At 43.8% G+C, this 20313-nt stretch overlaps 1 protein-coding gene across 2 annotated transcripts in view; it reads right to left on the bottom strand.

The window, feature by feature from the left end:
* IQCE (IQ motif containing E) overlaps nt 1–20313 on the bottom strand; it is a 285773-nt gene that overhangs the window by 105914 nt on the left and 159546 nt on the right. The window contains exons 14-19 of one of the 2 annotated variants that reach the window (XM_085629211.1): nt 18573–18736; nt 17858–17913; nt 17350–17552; nt 10746–10820; nt 10249–10272; nt 9602–9698 (exon numbers count right to left, since the gene is read on the bottom strand). In XM_085629211.1, coding sequence (XP_085485337.1) covers nt 9602–9698; nt 10249–10272; nt 10746–10820; nt 17350–17552; nt 17858–17913; nt 18573–18736 — 619 coding nt within the window. The remainder of the gene's footprint in view (nt 1–9601; nt 9699–10248; nt 10273–10745; nt 10821–17349; nt 17553–17857; nt 17914–18572; nt 18737–20313) is intronic. The other variant, XM_085629212.1, reaches the window with a different exon arrangement.

Genomic DNA, 20313 nt, shown 5'->3' with positions numbered 1-20313 from the left:
AATATCAGCTCCAAAACAAAGTAGTTAGTGTTATTGACACTTTTAGGCAATTAATCTTCATGTTCCCAATTCTTGTGAGGAAATTAACTAAGGCTTTTTGAAGTGAGCTCATCTGAGCCCAACCCTTTTGAAGGCACTGAAGGGTTGATTCATTACTAAGCAATATTCCATGAAAAGCCATAATTTATACTTTCATAATACTTTGGATAATTACAGGTAACAGTACATCACAGAAAAAAAAAAAAAAATATATATATATATATATATATATATTACCTATACCTACTGGCGGTCGCCAGTAGGTAGTTATAGTTAGGACCTATTTTCCATAGGAAATCCGCGACATTATATTCCCAATAAGTCTGGCGCCAGTTGATGAATCTTCCTGAAATTTTCCAAACTTTTGGCCAGCTCCGGTCCGCTCCTATCCTGAAAGTTGCGTAGCCCCCCTCCTGGATCCTTCGAGGGCCCTGGGGACCACCACCCCCCAGGGCCGGCTCCTACAGTGTCCTGGGGAGCCCACCCCCAGGACAATGTTGTTTGCTATGAGAGTCTCCCGCCCTCCCATAGCAAACTTCGTTTGGATTTTGAAAGAGAGAGCAGGGAAACCTACTCTCTCTTTCAAAATCCAAACCATATTGCTTTTCCACAGGGGGAGCTGCATGTCAGCAGCTCCCCATGTGGAAAAGCAATGCCGGCTCCCGAAGGACGCGGGGAGCCGGCTGGGACCGTGGGGGCGTTGGGACTCCCCCCACGGTCCCCAACGTGTTTTTATAAGCCCCGGGGGATGGGGTCCCCGGGGATAATAAAAATTAGTGATAGGGGCTATTTTTTTTTTTTTACGGTAAAATTAGGAGTCGCGCATCCTATAGCGATGGGTGCACGATTTCTCTCGCGTAGGGTGCGCGGTTCCTAACGCGTTGGGTGCGCGACTCCAAAAAAAACTTGTAAAAAAATAATAATAAGGTATTAAAAATAGAGTATAAAAATATTTTTAAAAAATTTAAAAAAGTTTTAAAAAATTTACAATTTAAAAAAAAAAATCATTAAAAACTAATAATATTTTTTAATTTTTAAAAGAAATAAGTGGGGAAAAAAACTTTAAAAACTGGTGAAAAGCAATATAAAAAAACATAATTAAAGGAATTGATACACGGAAAAATAAAGATTTAGAAATCCTATGAAAATCATTAAACATCATAGGTTTAGAGATAAGTTATAGATAGGAATTAGCATTGAAAAAAGCTTTGAAATTCACTTAAAAAACCATAGGTTTCAGGTATGTTATAGTTAGGAATTAGCATTTAAAAAACCTTAGAAATTCACTGAAAAAAACATAGGTTTCAGGGGCGTTATAGTTAGCTGGACATTTCCCTCGTACAAAACCATTGAAATTCCCCCGTTATAGTTAGTTCAGCTAACTATAACTCGCGCCCCCGCAATGCACTACTGATGACGTCACATATTACATCACTCATGACATGGTCAGTGACATCACTGATGACATCTCAAATAAATTCACTGGGAAAAATATCGGCCAGCAACAAGCAGATACAGGCGAGGTAAACATGAGAAACGAGCTGAAAGGCAGAATAGGGGTCAGATACGAATAGAAAGACGCAAAATGGAGGTCAGAAGCAAGGAGCAAGAGACATAATAAAGACCAGAAACGAGCAGAAAGAGGCAGACTAAAGGTCAGAAATTAGCAGAAAGAGGCAAATTAAAGGTCAGATATGAGAAGAAAGAGGCAAAATCGAGATCCGGATAGAGCAAAAAGGCAAAATAAAGGCCAGAAACAAGCAGAAAGAGGCAAAAGAAAGGTCAGAAGTGAGCAGGAAAAAGGCAGAAAAGGAGCAGAACCCACTAAGGTACTTATGTACTCACTCACAAAACAACTCAGACACTCTCACAGCCACTCACAGACCCAATCAGACACTCATACACCCACTTCAGAATCACTCATATGCTATCTAACCCACTCACAGACCTACTCAGAGACACACACCGACACACAGATCCACTCAGACACTCATGCATCCACTCACAAACCAAATGAGACAATCACATTTCCATCCGAGACACTCATGCACTCACTAGCACACTCACTCTCAAAGGCTACAGGTTACAGTTAGGAAATAACATTAAAAAACCATAGAAATTCACTGAAAAAACAAAGGTCACAGGGACGTTATCATTAGGAAATAGATTTTAAAAAACGGTAGAAATTCACTGAAAACAACAAAGGTTAGAGGAACGTTTTAGTTAGGAAATTTTATTTTTTTTAACTTAATAATTTATTGAAAAAAACAAAGGTTACTGGAACGGGTTTAGTTAGGCTCAGATTTCACTCTTATTAAGCCCTAAAAATCAGCAGTTATAGTTACCTGAGCTAACTATAACTTATGCCCTATGCCCTCACATATTATGTCACTCAGGACCTGGTCAGTGCCATCACTAATTACATCATCCACAGAACCACTCAGACTCAATCACAGCCCCATGCAACATCTTTCACACCCACGTAACCACTCACATACCCATACAAATACTCATGCAGCTCCTCACTCATGCATAGAGCCACTCACACACCCACTCACTTGTACAGGCACTCACACAACCAGTCACTCACCCATACAGATACTAACACATATACTCAGTCACCTAAACAGTCACTGAGACAACCACATACTCTGCCATAGAGCCTCTCTCAGACGTGCTTACTCACCCATACAGGCACTCACATACCCACTCACTTACTCATACAGACATTCATATAGCCACTTACTCGCCCATACAGCTATTCACACACCCACTTACTTATCCGTACAGCCACACACTGAGATATAAAGTTACACAGACACTCACATAAACTATGTTTTAAAATAGAATTACTCATTAGTAGTACACAAAGTTAACTAAATTAACTTTTGTTCTACCTTAGTATATACGTTTAACACTCAGATACTTTTAGTAAACAGGATGATGTCCCCAGTGATGTCATCAGTGATGTTACTGACTACGTCATGAGTGATGTAATATGCGAGGTCATAAGCAGTGCATTGCAGGGGCATAATTATAGTTAGCTCATGTAACTAGAACTGTTGAATTTCTGGGGTTTTTGTACGAGTGAAATCTGAGCCTAACTATAACTTCCTTGTAACCTCTGACTTTTTCAGAGAATTTCAAAGGTTCTTTTAAATTCTATTCCCTAACTACAGCGTCTCTTTTTTTTGTTTTAAATTTGTTTATTCGGTTTTAACAGTTTTGATACAGTTAGGCAGTACTTCTTACTTGAATTACTTACACATATATACTTGTATAGTTTCAGCTAGCGATTTGCATTGGTATTTGTCTTCGTACTTAGTTGCCGCTCATCTTTATTACATTCCCGATGTTACATGCACATTGGTACGGTCTGCGTTGAGTATGTGCTTTCTGTGGTGTTCCTGTGTTCATGCCCCCCTGTATTAGGAGCTATATTTGCCTGCACCGTTACCGGGAGTCGTTATGTAATGGCCCGGTGAATGGGCGACTCTCCCTATCAACTGGTGCCGATACCATAGCTGCCGGCTTGTATCTCTAACTAGTAACTTCGGTATTTAACTGGGGTAATAATGCGGGATCGGTGAGGGGGCATGAAAGAGGGAAAGGGGGTCCTCTATGTGAGTGCTCGTGGTAATCTGGCGATCAACGGCTGCGGGTGTAGGGGGCGTGGTTAAAACTCTTGAGTGATCATGGGGCTATGCGAACTGTGCTGTCTGTTGTGCAGTCTCCCTGTTTGGTTTTTTTTTTTGAAACCGTTTATTACAGAATCCAAAAGATGTACAAAGATGGGCCTACAACCTTCAGGCCGGCCGCTAGCAAACAGTGAGAGCATATAATACAAGCAGTAAACACACGCTGCGGCAGAAGAGAGGTCACAGGAGTTGAAAGAAGCGTCGGCAGCCACACCATCCGGACCCCACACAACGGTTTCCTTTTTATATAAGAAACGAAAAACAAATCCACAAGGCAACCAATAGTCAAAGCAGCAGCATGAGCTCCCCTGGGGAGGACCCTACCGATCCACAGGAATAGCGGGGGGGAATAGGTCGGGACGGAGACAAAGTGAACTCAATGCCCAGAACCAGGGAGACAAGCAGACTAAGGAGACGGGGCCAGTGACAGATCAGGCGTCAGCGGCGGGGTACAGATTCCGCCACGGTAGGTGTTCCAGGGGCCCCACACTTTCACCCATTTCCCAGGCTTACCTCTCGCAACATACACTACCTTTTCCCGAAACATACACCAATACATGTTGTCCTTCCACGCCGAGACAGTTGGCAACCTCTGGGAACCCCACAATTGCGCAATATCACGCTTGGCCACCCTATATCCCAGAGTCACCCACCACGTCTGCGGCACTGAGTAGTCGATCGGCTCCCACACATTTAGCAGACATCTCCTCGGCTCGGGCAGCAGCGTCACATGCGTGACCGCCTGCAACACCGCATGCACACCACGCCAGAATCGCGCCACCTCCGGGCATTCCCACAAAATATGGAGAAAGGTCCCCGAAGAACCACACCCACGCTTACACAACCCGTCCACGGCATAGCCCATACGCATCAGACCCGGCCCCGTAACATAGACCCTATGGAGTATCTTGAGCTGGACGAAGCGAAGGCGAGCCGGTATGGCCACCTCTTAAGGGGAGGCCACCGCAGACACCCAGTCCTCGTCATCCAGCTCCAATCCATCAGCCCCCCACGCCTCACGAAGGCTAGTCAGCAGTCCCGAGCGATCATTGATGAGCTTTTTGTAAATTAATGAAATCGTGCCATCCGGCACATGCCCATCTAGCACTCTATCTTCCAGAGGGGAGTACTCCGGGATGGAGGCAACATCCGGGAATACGGAGCACAGCGCGTGACGGACCTGCATATATCGAAAGTACTCCCTGTCCTGCAACTGGAATTCCGTCTGCAGCACCTCGAACGTCTTGAATCCCCCCCTCGTCCAGAGATCGCCCACCTTGCTGATGCCTATCATGTCCCACTTCTCAAAGCCCTTCGAGGTCCACAGGGAGCCCAGCCGCTCAGATGCATACAGTGGCGTCGCCCGGGTCAACCGGTCCTTCCACCCCATCGCCAAGTTTGCCGCGTGCCACACCCGTACCGCGACCCGCGTAGGGCCCGTCAAACGCGCGTCAAGCGATCTAGAATAAAGCGCCCGATTATAGTCGCCACCCAGCAGTAACAGTTTATCCATTTCAAAGGCCGGGTTAAGAGCGGGCCCATAAAGGCCGTGGTTTATCGCAGCCAGCTGGGAGGCCCAGTAATACCGTTTGATGTCTGGGAGGGCGACCCCCCCGTCGTACCACGGGAGCGTCAGCTTCGCAAGGGCGATACGCGGCCTACCCTCCCAGAACAGGCGTCGCTGCAGACTCTCCACCTCGCGAAAGTAGCGCGCCGGGACAACGTCCATCGTATTCTGTAAAGCGTACAGGAAACGTAGCAGCGACATCATCTTAAACAATGCCGCACGGCCGAGCGGCAAGCGCCTCCAACGCGCCACGTCATCCTTCAGGCGCTGGAGGGGGGGGGAGCAAGTTCTGTTTATATCGGGCCCCCGCGTCCAGGGTAATGAAGATACCCAGGTACTTAAATCCCTGCGGAGCGATCTGGATAGGACAACCCCGCGGAAGGATAGGAGCCTCCCCGGAAAGGACATACACACAAGATTTAGCCCAATTGATGACTAAGCCGGAGTTACGGCCAAATGAGTGCAAAACATCAACTAGTACAATCAGTGATTTACGCGGGGAAGCAAGGTATAAAAGAATATCATCAGCGTAAAGGGATACGCGATCCTCATACTCGGGGGTCCATCGGAGACCACGGATAGAAGGGTGCCACCGCAGCCACTCCGCCAGGGGCTCCAAGGCAAGCGCGAAGAGGAGCGGTGATAATGGGCAGCCCTGCCGCGTGCCCCTGCCCAGCTCAAACGGAGCCGACACTCTACCGTTCACCGCCACCTGCGCCAGCGGTCCGGAGTACAACAATTTCACCCAACCAATGAATCCCGGGCCAAAACCAAACTTCGCCAGTGTCGCCCAAATATATGGCCACTCAAGCGTGTCGAACGCCATAGTGGCGTCCAGGGACGCCAAAATGGCCGGCTCTCGTATCAGTCTCCCTGTTTTGTGTTCCGCCCAGTTTGTTGTGTCTGTCGTCAGGCCCTATCAATGTATTGGGTACTGTCTGGGGTTGGGATGTCTCGGGTGGTTCTTCCCATGTGTTTTGCTGCTTAAATTGGTGTAGGAGTTGTGCCCATTCCATGGATATTTATTTATTTGAAAAGTTTAGTGCAGGCTAGACCCGGAGGTATCAGAGCGCTTTAAATGAGAATCTGAGTTTTACAGGTTACATAGTTACATCAATTAAGTCACGAATCACGGGGGGAGGGAAGGAAATAACGGGGGAAACAAGGAAATCAATGACAGATGTCCGGCTGGGTAGGTGACGGCCGAGGGGGTGAAGCCAGGGCCAGACTCTATAGCTGCATATGACAGCTCCACCGGGCATCAGCCAAGGATGCTCGTGCACCGAGGTAAGTACAGACAGTTTGGTATCCGCCCAGGTGGCATCGACAAATGTCCATTGAAAGTTCTGTTAAAGTTCCAACAAGGTATGAGCCATGGTGTTCCACCTCCGTGGTATGTATAATATTCAACGGTTTCTGTCCGGGGGGCATCGTCATTGATCATTCATTGATGAATTCCCAGGGCAGGAATGAATCATCCCTGGGATGCTCTTCTTGGAATCCTTAATGCCTCCTCCAAGTCGGACCTTGGCCAGACATGTGACTTTGGGATTTCGCTTCATCAATCTAGGGCATGCCCTTCAGTGGTCTCGGGGGCCACGCGATGCTGTAGCTCCTTGGGTTGCCTCCATTCATAGCCCCAGAGTCTTCTCGTGGACGGCCGCCATCTTAGGCGCTTACATGTTCCTTTCACTTCCTCATCCCATATCGCTTCTTCCTCTTCCGCGCCTCATTTCTTAACTGCACCCACCCAGGCTTCCACCGGGGGTCCCTCCGGGGCTCACCAATACATGGCTATTCCTCTTTTGCTAGTAGTAGTGAAAGGGACATAAATCGGAAATGCACCTTATCTGTTTTGCGTCTCCTGAACACGCTCAGTGTGCACGCCTCCCACGAGTTTACCACGGTAATATTCGTTGTTGCACGGAGCACCTCATGAGTGTAGTCCCAGTACTGTTGTATGGTAGGGCACCCCCAGAACATGTGTTTAAAGTCCGCTTCGGGAGCCTGACATTGAGGACATAGGAAGTGCGTGTCTGGGTAGAAACGTTGTAGGCGCCCTTGTGTTAGTAAGCTCTGTGTAAGATGTTACATGTATGTTTTTAAAACGTGCGTTTCTGGATACTTTTTGGGGGTATTCTATGGCCTGCTCCCACTACTTGTCATTCAGCGGCCGGCCTATGTCTCCCTCCCATGTCTGTCATAGCGAGATTAGTGGTTTGAGTACAAGTTCCCGGATGGCTTTGTACAACCATGTGACTAAGTGTCTACTCACCCCATATGGAGTATTGTATGTATGTGTCGGTGGTTCCCCTTCGACTGGGTCCCAAAGCGGGCAGCTGCTGGCTAGATTTAATTTGCCTATGTAGTAGGAATTGGCCTGGGGGAGTCCATACTCCTCTACTAACTGATGGTAGGGTCGTAAGTGCCCGTCCTCGATGAGGGAGTCCAGCTTGGTTAATGATCAATCAGTCCACACTCACAAGGTTTGGGCCGTGTAGTATTTCTCATTTTTCAGGAACCCTATCAATGGGAGCAGTGGAGAATACGGGGTTTCTCAACTACAACGTCCCTTAAACCAGTTTGTTTCTGTGAAAAAATATATATAACCACACATTGACACAAATTTACAACAGACTACCATCACCAAATGCTAAGGTATTAGCTCTGACACCTCTTTCACACTTTTTTTCTCTCCTTTGTTTGATCAACATAGACTACTCATTGCAGCATGTTCCTGGGCGCCTTGCTACGGCACAGAAGTTACATGCCAACAGGAAGTGTGAATATACATGTGTATCTCAATCTAGGTGGTACATGGGCTGTTAGATTAGTAAAACTAATTCCATTTAGGCGAGCAGCTGTGGGCAGGCAGACCCACAATAAAAGGTCACATGTCCACAAATCCTACCTTTAAAATATCTACTCTAGGACTTCAAGCGTCTGAACATAAGACCATACAAGCTAAGCCTTAGGCAACCTCTGTATATATTAGGCCCTTGGAAGAGCCAATCTTGCATCTCTCAATTTGCCTCCCCAACCTTAACAACCACCAAGCTTCATCTACGGCACCAACAACGATTGTGAATGCAGAAGTATCAAAGCAGTTATTTCTTATGTAGGGACGGCACTATGGGCATCTCTGCATAGCATTTTGATACCACTAATTGCAATTCCTAGCACTGACTTTCTGTCATGATTTTTTGCTCCCTACTCATATCACATGTGTGTTAATCAGACAGTGTTCGTGGAAGCCTGAGCAATTACTCCAACTGATTACACCTTACTTGCATCCACATTGGCTAATCGCCCTGGTCTGACAGTTTGGTTGGTGTTGGGTGGTAAGGCATAAATAAATGACCTGAAGGGAGACGCAGCATGCCAGGCCCATGGATAGTGCATTGAAGGGGGCAAGCTAGACTTCCCCTATTATGAAAGATGAGGGAATGGTAGAGATTGTAAATACCCTTTGTATGACAGCAAAACTTAACGACAGTGCAGGCTTCTACACCTAAAGCAGAAGAAGGAAAACAGCATTTCTCCCACAAGACATTATTTGGAGAAAAAAACTTTTTTAACACACACTCTACAGACTCTAGTTACTGACCCAAGGCTTGATTAATTCTATAGCTAGTAACTGTAGGAAAATTATCCTTTAGGGTGATGGCATCTGTTTTAGGGGCTACTTCATTATCTGTACCAGAGTTTGAAAATAAATCAATTGTTTGTGTGATTGCATTGGTTTGTTTCATAATTTAGTGACTAAGAGGAGACCAACCCTGATTACATTGGAGTGTTAGAATCTGTACATCAGGACATATACCTGAACCATGCATTTGTGTACCTATTTTTTACTGTGTATCCAAAACTAAAATTCTGTACATAGAAAAATCAATCTATTGATTACAACAGGCAGTAAATAGCAATCGTGGAGTAGACTGGGACATAAGCCAGCAAGCGAGCAAATGGAAAGCTTGGGCAGTACGTGCCAACGAGAAAAAAGATTATATTGCTCGCAGTTCACTCAAGATCATTGTTACCAGGGACAGGTGTATGCAGAGTGAGACCTCAATACATCTGCATCCTTGGACACAAGTTCCTTTGCAGTGAAAACCCCAGATCTAACGCAGGAAACATGCCTGGACTACACCTGAGGCAAGTCTGTACTCCAGAATCACACCAACTTTGCTAGTAAGATTGGCAAGATTATTTTTTAGTATAGATCAGAGTATTACCTAGGACAACATATTTTTCATAAGACAAAATTGCTGAGAAAACCTTGCAAAGTATCCTTTACCTTATAGGACTGTTCTTTAATAGCTCGTTCTTTGCGCTCATCCTCTATTGCCTTTTCCAAACACTTCACCTTTTCTGTTAGTTGCTGAATTTCCTTCCTTAAAGAAGAGAACCATAAGTTATGTGTTGGTAAGAATACTCCTGTTCTACAAATCGGCACACAGTGACAGATACTGTTGGGATGTCAGATCTTTATTCAAAGAGGAAAGAAATTATATCCTGATCGCAAGGGAAAAAGCTTACCGCCAACAAAATGACAAAACTACCAGATTTATTATATTGTCCCCAAGAAACTTCTAGCATGCACCAGTGAGTGTGCCATCATTTGGACCATACTGCTGCCTAATCCGCTACAAAATCAACAGATATAAAGTGAGAAGAACCTTTAGAGGAAGATATAAAGTAACTTATTTGAATGCTGTATATCAGAACTAACATAGATTGAATCTTGTATACTGAGAGATGCAAATAACTGTGTGTTGAAATGCTATGATTACCGGCATAGGAAACGCCAGTGCACTGACCAAAAGTTCAGCTTTTACCTTCTATAACTGTTACATCTGAAGATGGACTATGACTTAATGTTGTCTTGACAAATGCACTATGCCAGCAAAATATGTTCATGAAATTTGTTGCCGCAACTTGTACCTGTTCTGCAGTTCTTTTGTTCGCCTGTTCAACATGGGTAAAAATTGGCAAAAGGACATCTAAGTATGATGAATAGTTTTACTCTTGAAACATTTTTAAGGATCGCATTGTGAATTCATTTAATTCACAAATATGAATCGCAGTCAATTAATTTTGCCAATGTGAACCAATCGGTTACTGCAATAAGTATTGCCTGTGTTTGAGCGACTATGAAACAAAAATTGAATTTGGCAAATTATATAACCAATGAATTACACACTAATTCCATATTTGCTAATAGTGAGTGATAGGTTGGTGGAACCGGAATATCTACTATGCAGCAAGCTAGATTTTTTGCCAATGTGCCCAATGTTTTTTTGGCCAATCTAAATGTACTCCACCCTTGTATAAACACCATGGTACCATACTAGGATTCAAATACATATGGAGGAATCACATGGCCAACTAACTTAAGCACCTATGAAACATTACTTCTGCAAGTGTTCAGTTGTATTTACCTGTTCTGTTCTTTCTCTGCTTCCAGTTCCCTCTCAAGATCATTCTTGATTTGCTGTAATTGCTTCATTTCGGAGCTGATAGAAGAAAATAAACACATAGTTTAGGAAAAGGTGACACCCAATAGTTAATCACCATGTAAACAAAAAATAGTTCAAAAATGTAATCTTCTATTTACATTTCATACTTTTTGGTTTAGATGTAGTGATTCAGTTACTTTAAGACTTTTTTTATGAATTGAACATATGCATTGATAAAGCCAGTGCTTAATTTGTAAAAGAATGGATGCCACTGCCCAAAGCACCGCCCAGAAGCCAGTGGTTCGTGCAATGCATCTTTAACCCACTACCAGAAACTCCCTGCCCTTTTATCTCTTTCTTCCAGGTTACTTATTTCTCTCTGTGACTTTTTCCCCATATTTTACTTCCTCTTTCTCCTTAAATGTCTGATGAAGAACAATAAATACCATTGGCCACTACCAGCAACCACTGGCTCAAACTAAGCACTAGATGAACAAGTTACTTACTTCAGTAAAGCTCTGTCTGGTAGAGACTATCTTACTGCATAGAGCCTGGGTACTTACAAAGATTTTCCCAGGCGCCACAAAGTATGGTCTGTGGTGTGACCAAGGGATGCACTGATACCAGCAGGGTGGAGGTCAAGAGATATGGGGTTTGTAAGGTGGGTGCAGGGAAAACGAAGTATGCACATATAGTGGCTGAATTGCACAATGCGAAACCAGAAAACCTGGGCTCATTCCCAGCTTCCCCACTTGACCAAATTGTTTGTGATCCTAGGCAATTGGTCTATTTTTTTCACTTTGAGAGGAGCCCCGACTCAGGGGTAAGTATCTCGGCCACTGCCATCTAGAAGGCCATCATACCAATTTTCCTCATTGTATGGTTGCCCAGTCTCGTCACTCGTATCATAATCATTGTCAAATTTGTATCAAATAAGGAATGCAACGTATGTGTTCTTCCTTGTGGGAGTTGTAAGTCAAGGGCATGGCAGAAACAGAGAGCACAATGAGCACCTCGCCCTCAGGTGTCAATGGAGTTTGTTACAACAAACAAATGATGGACGGAATGCTGACAATGCAGACATTCTCCCCCAGTCAAGAGATCTGGGTTAAATCCATCGTTCTTTTGCCCACTACACCACCCCAGTTTAGACATGGCCATATGCAAATCAGTCTTGACCCTGTGCCTCATGGGAACAGTCCAGCCCGAACTGCCAAGCCATGTCTTCCCTGGACCGGAATCAAGCATCCTAGGACCGGTTTCTGGCTATCAGCCGTCATCAGCCAGGATAGCTTGACTCCAGTGGCGTAGTGAGCACGGGTTCCACGTCTGGGAATACCCATCCCACTTAGGGCGAAAAGCGTTACAACAAACAAATGATGGACGGAATGCTGACAATGCAGACATTCTCCCCCAGTCAAGAGATCTGGGTTAAATCCATCGTTCTTTTGCCCACTACGCCACCCCAGTTTAGACATGGCCATATGCAAATCAGTCTTGACCCTGTGCCTCATGGGAACAGTCCAGCCCGAACTGCCAAGCCATGTCTACCCTGGACCGGAATCAAGCATCCTAGGACCGGTTTCTGGCTATCACCGTCATCAGCCAGGATAGCTTGACTCCAGTGGCGTAGTGAGCACGGGTCCCACGTCTGGGAATACCCATCCCACTTAGGGCGAAAAGCGTTACAACAAACAAATGATGGACGGAATGCTGACAATGCAGACATTCTCCCCCAGTCAAGAGATCTGGGTTAAATCCATCGTTCTTTTGCCCACTACACCACCCCAGTTTAGACATGGCCATATGCAAATCAGTCTTGACCCTGTGCCTCATGGGAACAGTCCAGCCCGAACTGCCAAGCCATGTCTTCCCTGGACCGGAATCAAGCATCCTAGGACCGGTTTCTGGCTATCAGCCATCATCAGCCAGGATAGCTTGACTCCAGTGGCGTAGTGAGCACGGGTCCCACGTCTGGGAATACCCATCCCACTTAGGGCGAAAAGCGTTACAACAAACAAATGATGGGCGGAATGCTGACAATGCAGATATTCTCCCCCAGTCAAGAGATCTGGGTTAAATCCATCGTTCTTTTGCCCACTACACCACCCCAGTTTAGACATGGCCATATGCAAATCAATCATCATTTGTTTGTTGTAACGCTTTTCGCGTGCTCACTACGCCATTGGAGCCAAGCTATCCTGGCTGATGACGGCTGATAGCCAGAAACCGGTCCTAGGATGCTTGATTCCGGTCCAGGGAAGACATGGCTTGGCAGTTCGGGCTGGACTGTTCCCATGAGGCACAGGGTCAAGACTGATTTGCATATGGCCATGTCTAAACTGGGGTGGTGTAGTGGGCAAAAGAACGATGGATTTAACCCAGATCTCTTGACTGGGGGAGAATGTATGCATTGTCAGCATTCCGTCCATCATTTGTTTGTTGTAACGCTTTTCGCCCTAAGTGGGATGGGTATTCCCAGACGTGGGACCCGTGCTCACTACGCCATTGGAGCCAAGCTATCCTGGCTGATGACGGCTGATAGCCAGAAACCGGTCCTAGGATGCTTGATTCCGGTCCAGGGAAGACATGGCTTGGCAGTTCGGGCTGGACTGTTCCCATGAGGCACAGGGTCAAGACTGATTTGCATATGGCCATGTCTAAACTGGGGTGGTGTAGTGGGCAAAAGAACGATGGATTTAACCCAGATCTCTTGACTGGGGGAGAATGTAATCATTGTCAGCATTCCGTCCATCATTTGTTTGTTGTAACGCTTTTCGCCCTAAGTGGGATGGGTATTCCCAGACGTGGGACCCGTGCTCACTACGCCATTGGAGCCAAGCTATCCTGGCTGATGACGGCTGATAGCCAGAAACCGGTCCTAGGATGCTTGATTCCGGTCCAGGGAAGACATGGCTTGGCAGTTCGGGCTGGACTGTTCCCATGAGGCACAGGGTCAAGACTGATTTGCATATGGCCATGTCTAAACTGGGGTGGTGTAGTGGGCAAAAGAACGATGGATTTAACCCAGATCTCTTGACTGGGGGAGAATGTATGCATTGTCAGCATTCCGTCCATCATTTGTTTGTTGTAACGCTTTTCGCCCTAAGTGGGATGGGTATTCCCAGACGTGGGACCCGTGCTCACTACGCCATTGGAGCCAAGCTATCCTGGCTGATGACGGCTGATAGCCAGAAACCGGTCCTAGGATGCTTGATTCCGGTCCAGGGAAGACATGGCTTGGCAGTTCGGGCTGGACTGTTCCCATGAGGCACAGGGTCAAGACTGATTTGCATATGGCCATGTCTAAACTGGGGTGGTGTAGTGGGCAAAAGAACGATGGATTTAACCCAGATCTCTTGACTGGGGGAGAATGTATGCATTGTCAGCATTCCGTCCATCATTTGTTTGTTGTAACGTCAATGGAGTTTTTATCAGCATCAAATCTCCTTGAACCGGCGTTGACACTGAAGGTGGAGTTTGTTGAGGAACCCAGGGGTTGATTCGGCAGGTCCAACGGGTGCCAAGGCCAAACCCGCTGGTGGTATGCCAGATGGATGTCCTCTTGCATCCTTGGGGCCCGGAAGTACGTGGTCTCGAATGGCCTTTGGGTTCATCGACACACAGTCACTGCAGGTCTTAAAGTTGTGGCTCGACCCCATGCAACATAGGCAACCCTGATGAGGATTTATCACAGACATTTGTTTGAGACAGTCCTTGCAGGGATTAAAACCTGTTTTGGGAGGGGATATTTCCTTGCACACAGAATTTGTTTTAGGTATATTGTCTCAAGGTGGCGAGAGGTAGTTTCGGATCCAAGACTGGTGGCATGGAAATATAGGAACTGACGTCAGTGCACTGTAGTGGCACCTACATAGGCCCAAACATCATTTCCGGAGCAGAAAGGCATCAGTGTGGAGCCGCATCCCACAGAGTCACTACTGAAAAGGTTTTGAGGATCCAGTCTGACGCCTGGTGAATATTCAAAAGGAAAGGCGTCTGCAATCAGAAGTATCTATCAGAAAAAAGTGTCAGAGGCAGTACCAAATAAATGAACAGTCTGAGAGCATGGCATTTGCTTTCTAGTGTGGAGTTCATTCCATCATCCCCGTCCGCGCTCCTAATTGCACAATTATTTTAAATATCTTGAAATCTTTGTTTCATTGTCAAAAGAAGTGTCAGAAACATTACAGAGCATAAAACACCTGTTAATAAACTTTTGTGCAAATCACTAAATGTCTTAGACCACTCCTTACACAGATCTCATGCTTAATAGATGCAATTCACTCAGAAGGAAACTGGGTTAGATAATGAAGAAGTGTCTAACCAGTTCTGCTCTTTCTAGATCCATACTGAAGCCAGGGGATAATTCTAAGGTAAGCAATCTGCGGCTAGAAGTCTCTATCACATATATACAATAAAATAACTTTATACATGTAGAGTTTAATTTTAGTTGAAATTCTAAAATAAAAGGCTTGCATTGCCAAGATCATCCATCTTAGCAACACTTTAGTGAGGCTACAAAGCTTCATAGAGGGCAAGGACCCAGACGTGGAAATACATTCATAAGGGCTGATCAGAGTAAGTTACAAGAGGGATTAAGAGTGGAAGATTATGAGGTGGGAGAACAAGATAGAAAGAAAACTTGAGCAAGAAGATTGTGGGAAATAGATATGCCATTATAAAGAAAGTAAGTAATGACGGTGTAGAACACAAAGAAAAAGACAAACTGGCCTGTTTTATAGGAACATTAACAAAAACTAGCAGCAAATAGCTTAATGTAATGTAATAAAATAAGAGGAAGTGAAATGGGGCCCCAGAATCAGAACCAAAGTAAACCAACTTCAGGAAAGTGGAGTTGAAAACAAACCCAAATTTGTAGGATATACCCATCATGAATATTACTCGTACTTGCTTCGAAAGGAAGGGAGGAAAAAGTCTCATCTTGAAAAATGTCATACAACTGCACTGATTAAAATGCAGTTCTGGAACTCTGAGCAAACTTATTTACATTATTGATAAATTGTAAGTAAAATTACTGTAAATAAAGTAACACTAATATACGAGACTTCCATGCCTCAAAACCACTCTTCGATATGGTTAACAAGTGTACTTCCTTTCGGGATAAAATATGGATGGTAGCAGAAGTCAGCTGCAGAAGTAAGAAAGAAGAAATTAAGCTAATTGAATTGCTCAAGGCAAGTTCCTTTAGGATAATTTATGGATGGACAGACTCTGATAAACCAGCACAAACAATATATATATCACAGTTGTGTGGGCGGAGTAGTTTGACTGATTTGTGCATAGTGAATACTGAGGCTGAGTATTTCATATACGATCTAGCAATCCAAAAGTGGCTACACAGCTATGTAACACTAAAGGGCTTCTATAGGCGTAAAACTGAAAAGATGGTTATGACAAATAATTATATGCTCAAAAGAGCATTTTAAAAAAATCAATGGACATGAGTATTGGCATGAGTATTGGTTAACTGAGTATAAGGTTTGCATACACACTATCGTAGATGCAAATGTTTGATCAATCAGCCCTAACCCTCAAGCAGGACACAAACGTAACAATAAGTTTTGGAGAAGTATATTGTAGTCATGACCTGAAACTCCTCTGAGACAGCTGCGGGTGGAGCTAGATAATAATAAAATTGTGCATGTAATCGCCTTAAGGTGGTTAAACATTTGTGGAACTGCGGCAGAGAGAGCTATGTTCAGTTTATAAATTGACTTTAATCTAGCTAATGTACACTGGAATAAAACAAGAAGAATCCTGGATCAAGCATATTAAAAGCACTTTAAAATGTCTAATGAAAGAAGTATAGCAGCAGTCCAAAATAAATATTGGGACTGACGTACTGAATTTGAAACAAAAATAGGTTCTAGACTCTTTAAATACTTAGCAACCAAAGAGGATATTGGCTGGAAGCCTAATTGAATCAATATAGTTTCAATCTACAACTGTTCCTTCTATCTAAACATAAGAGAGGATGTCCTGTCCTGTCTCTGAATACATAGAGCTCTATGAAAAGAGAGAGCGCCAGGACTAGTGCTGTAATTTCATTGTGACAGAATTACTAAAGAAGAGCTACAGCCATTAATAATTTGTTTTGTCCATTATGCAAAGCTCCAAGAGCCAGGTAGCTAATACAATTATTTAAACAAATTAGCACAGTGAGAGTTTGAGAGAGAGTTTTGCTATACTTCTTGATGAGGACAATGTTATTACAAAATATGGTATATTATTATACAGTTGCTGTCTGGAAAGTGCATGACGGTGTTTCCACAACAGTTTAAGATAAGGTTTTGCCTCAGTTTGCCTCAATGAGAAACTTATAGGCTTTGTGCATTGAATCAGTTTTGTGTACTATTTGAACATAAATTGATATCTGTAACATCTATATTTTGAATGAGTAGTGTGTTTTGCATGGCAAATAGATTTGCATTATTCTTTGTAAAAGAGTGATTCTTACCTACTGACTAATTGTTGTGTCAAAAACTATTTATTTTAATTATGATAGGGTGCTCATTTTGTAATATTTTGGGTATGATAACTTTCACAAAGACACCACACTCACTCTTTTTCACCCAGCTTAGTCTGCAGCGCACTACGATCTCCTTTCAAATTCTTGATCAGTCCTCGGAGACGCTCACACTCCTCAGCAACACGGGTTGTTTGAGAGGATTCTTGATGCACCTCTGCTTTAACATGTGAAGCCACAGTTGCTGGTTCGGCAGCGTCAGACTGCTGAGCCTTGGTGATTTCTAGCTCCTTGAGCTTCTGAAGAAAGAGGAACAATGGTCAACTATTAGATAAGCTGGAGCCATCATTAACAGTCTGAATATGTGATCACTGGTATTAATTCATGATTACAACATCAGTTATGCATGAATATATAAATACTAGAAAGATATGGGAAATTACAAGAATGAGATGTCAACAGATCTACAAAGAAATGCAACTGACATATAATCTTTCAGCTTAAATGTAATTGACAACATGAAGGTTGGATATAGATAGAAAACTACAACAGTAAAATTTGAATTATTTTTGAATTTTTCACCAATTGTTAAGGTGTTACCTACTTTTTCCAGTTCAGAGACTCGTCTCACCAATCTTTCTTTGCTCCAGTCACTGTATGCTAAAGACAAGACAGAATTTGAAGCCCGATAAGAGTCATACTATCTTTAAAATTTAATGAGAATGTAAAAACTCTTTTCTCAGAATAGAATTAAAAATCAACACAAATTTCTAGGCTTTCACATAAAGGGCTGCTTTTTTGGAGAAAAAAGAGACCAGGGACTGAATGACAACAAAGAACTGAATTAACTGTCATGTCAACATTTGGTGGTGGGGGTTCATTAACACATGCACATGGGGATTATTTATGCTATGAAGATAGCTCTTCGCACAAATAGTCCTGGTACCCACTGCTAACTTTTAAAACTCACTTTGATGTATTCTCAGTTGTCTATGGCATTGGTTTGTGCTCCACTTTGTTAAACAATATTTAATGTATTTTAATTTAGGGTTCGTTCCTGATGTCAATTTCATTTATAAGGATGGGAAACGGTTTTCTTTCTTTCAGACTGAGGCTCACTAACTTTTTTCCATTCGTTTGAGTCACCCACAAAACAAGCCTTAATTATGGTAACTGTGAATCAAAATATGTAATCTGCAAATTGTTTTATAAGGCTAATTTCAAAGTTTGAAAACAGTAACACCTGCATCCTCCTCTTTGCAACAGTAAGTAAATTAAAAAAGAAATCCACTATAACCGCTTATTAATATAATTTTTACCTGCACTTTGGTTTGAAGTAGGAGAGTTCCCCAGTGCTCGTTCCAGATCAACTTTAAGGCTTTGGTTTTCTTCCTGCAGATCTTTAACATTCTTGGACAATTTTGCAAGGGCGACGCTAAAAGACTTTTGATGTTTCTGGGATTTTTTATTCTCTGATGGACTTCTGTTGATAAATGGGAAAGACACGTAGAAGCTTACAATGAAAACCACAATGCAAATGAATTCAGAATTTGAACAAAAGGAAAGGAGAACTTTCACTGGTTAACTTAAATTAATCTATTATTAGAAATAGGATGGGAACTTAAGGACTCAACATCTCTTGGGCTGAGAAATCTGGTTAGACATATGAATCCTTGTTTGCATCCAAATGCTCTTTATTGCTTTCCCTTAGGCAAATAATATACTGCAGCATGTTTCAAAATGTAACCAATTTAACTCAAAACAGTTGTCTGCTGTAAAAAACAAATACATCAAGAATGAGGGAATTATTTAAAGCTAGGTGGCACAACTCCATGTCACGAGGGTACTCTTCTTCTCCCTGCAAACTACAGTCCACTATATTTAGAGATATCTGCCTGCCTGCCTTACAGAGATCTCTGTATCTTCAGAGGTGCCATGGCATCTCCTCTGAAGGCACTGAAGCTTTGCTATATGTGTGCCATGTTCATTTTTTTTTTCTTTTTAAACACAAACATCCACAGAGGTAGTTTGTTCAAAAAAAATAAAAAAAATAAGGGGGTCATTAGGATGGCGGGCAGACTTGAGTCCGCCCGCCATCCTAGCGAACAGGACTGCCCGCCTGTAAGGCGGCGGTCCCGCACTCCGAATCAGGATGCGACCACCACCGTGGCGGTCGCATCCAGCGTTTTAACATTGCGGATGGTGCTGCTGGCGGAAGCCCCGCCGTCCGCCGTGGTGTTGAAAAACGCATGTTATGCATTTCCATGCACAAGGGGGCAGGCACCACTCGGTGCCTGCCACCTTGTGCATGGAAATGTAGGGGGGTACCATGGGTACCCCCCAGAGTGCACAACAACCCTCCCCCCACACAGAGGGGGCCCACAACGGGCCCCCAAACCCAGCCTCCTTCAGCCTTTCCATGGCGGTTCCACCGCCACCATTTTACCCATGCTGACCGTTCCGCCAGTCAATCGTGGCGATTGCCTGTGGTGGAAGCGTGGCGGCGCTCTTTGCCTGCAGTCCCAAATAGGAAAAAGTATAGCAGAACAGCCAACCTAAATAGGGTGGACGGCCTGAGGTACTCTGACCAACAGCTCAATGTAAGTCGGGCCATTAGTCAAAGGCTTCCACTGGCAGTGGACATATGATAGTTCACTGGACTTTAAACAGTACTGGCTAACTTTGAGTTAAGGGGACATAGTTTTCTGTCACATGCATGGTAGAGTACCCTGTACACAAAACTCTAAATAAGAAACTACATTTATTTAGATCAAATTTATTATGTTTTTGTGATAAAGTAAGGAAAGATACAGCAAGATGAAAACACTATGGCTGGGGGTGAACAGTGTGGGAGTAAAACAAACTCACTGGTAACATATTTCATTATTTAAGGTTTAATAATGAAGCTCCAACGTTGCGAACAAATTCTATTTCGATAGTCACAATGATCATCAGTCAATCACAACAATATAATGTTCACTATCCAGTAGAGATTATCCTTTAAGCTTTTTAATGTTGGTTTGGTAATGATTATTCTTTTCAAAACATATCTTTCCTTTT

Source organism: Triturus cristatus, chromosome 10, assembly GCF_964204655.1.
Source record: "Triturus cristatus chromosome 10, aTriCri1.1, whole genome shotgun sequence".
Classification (NCBI taxonomy): Eukaryota; Metazoa; Chordata; class Amphibia; order Caudata; family Salamandridae; genus Triturus; species Triturus cristatus.
The sequence above is the reverse complement of the archived record's forward strand: the minus strand, read 5'-3'. Positions and strand labels throughout refer to the sequence as shown.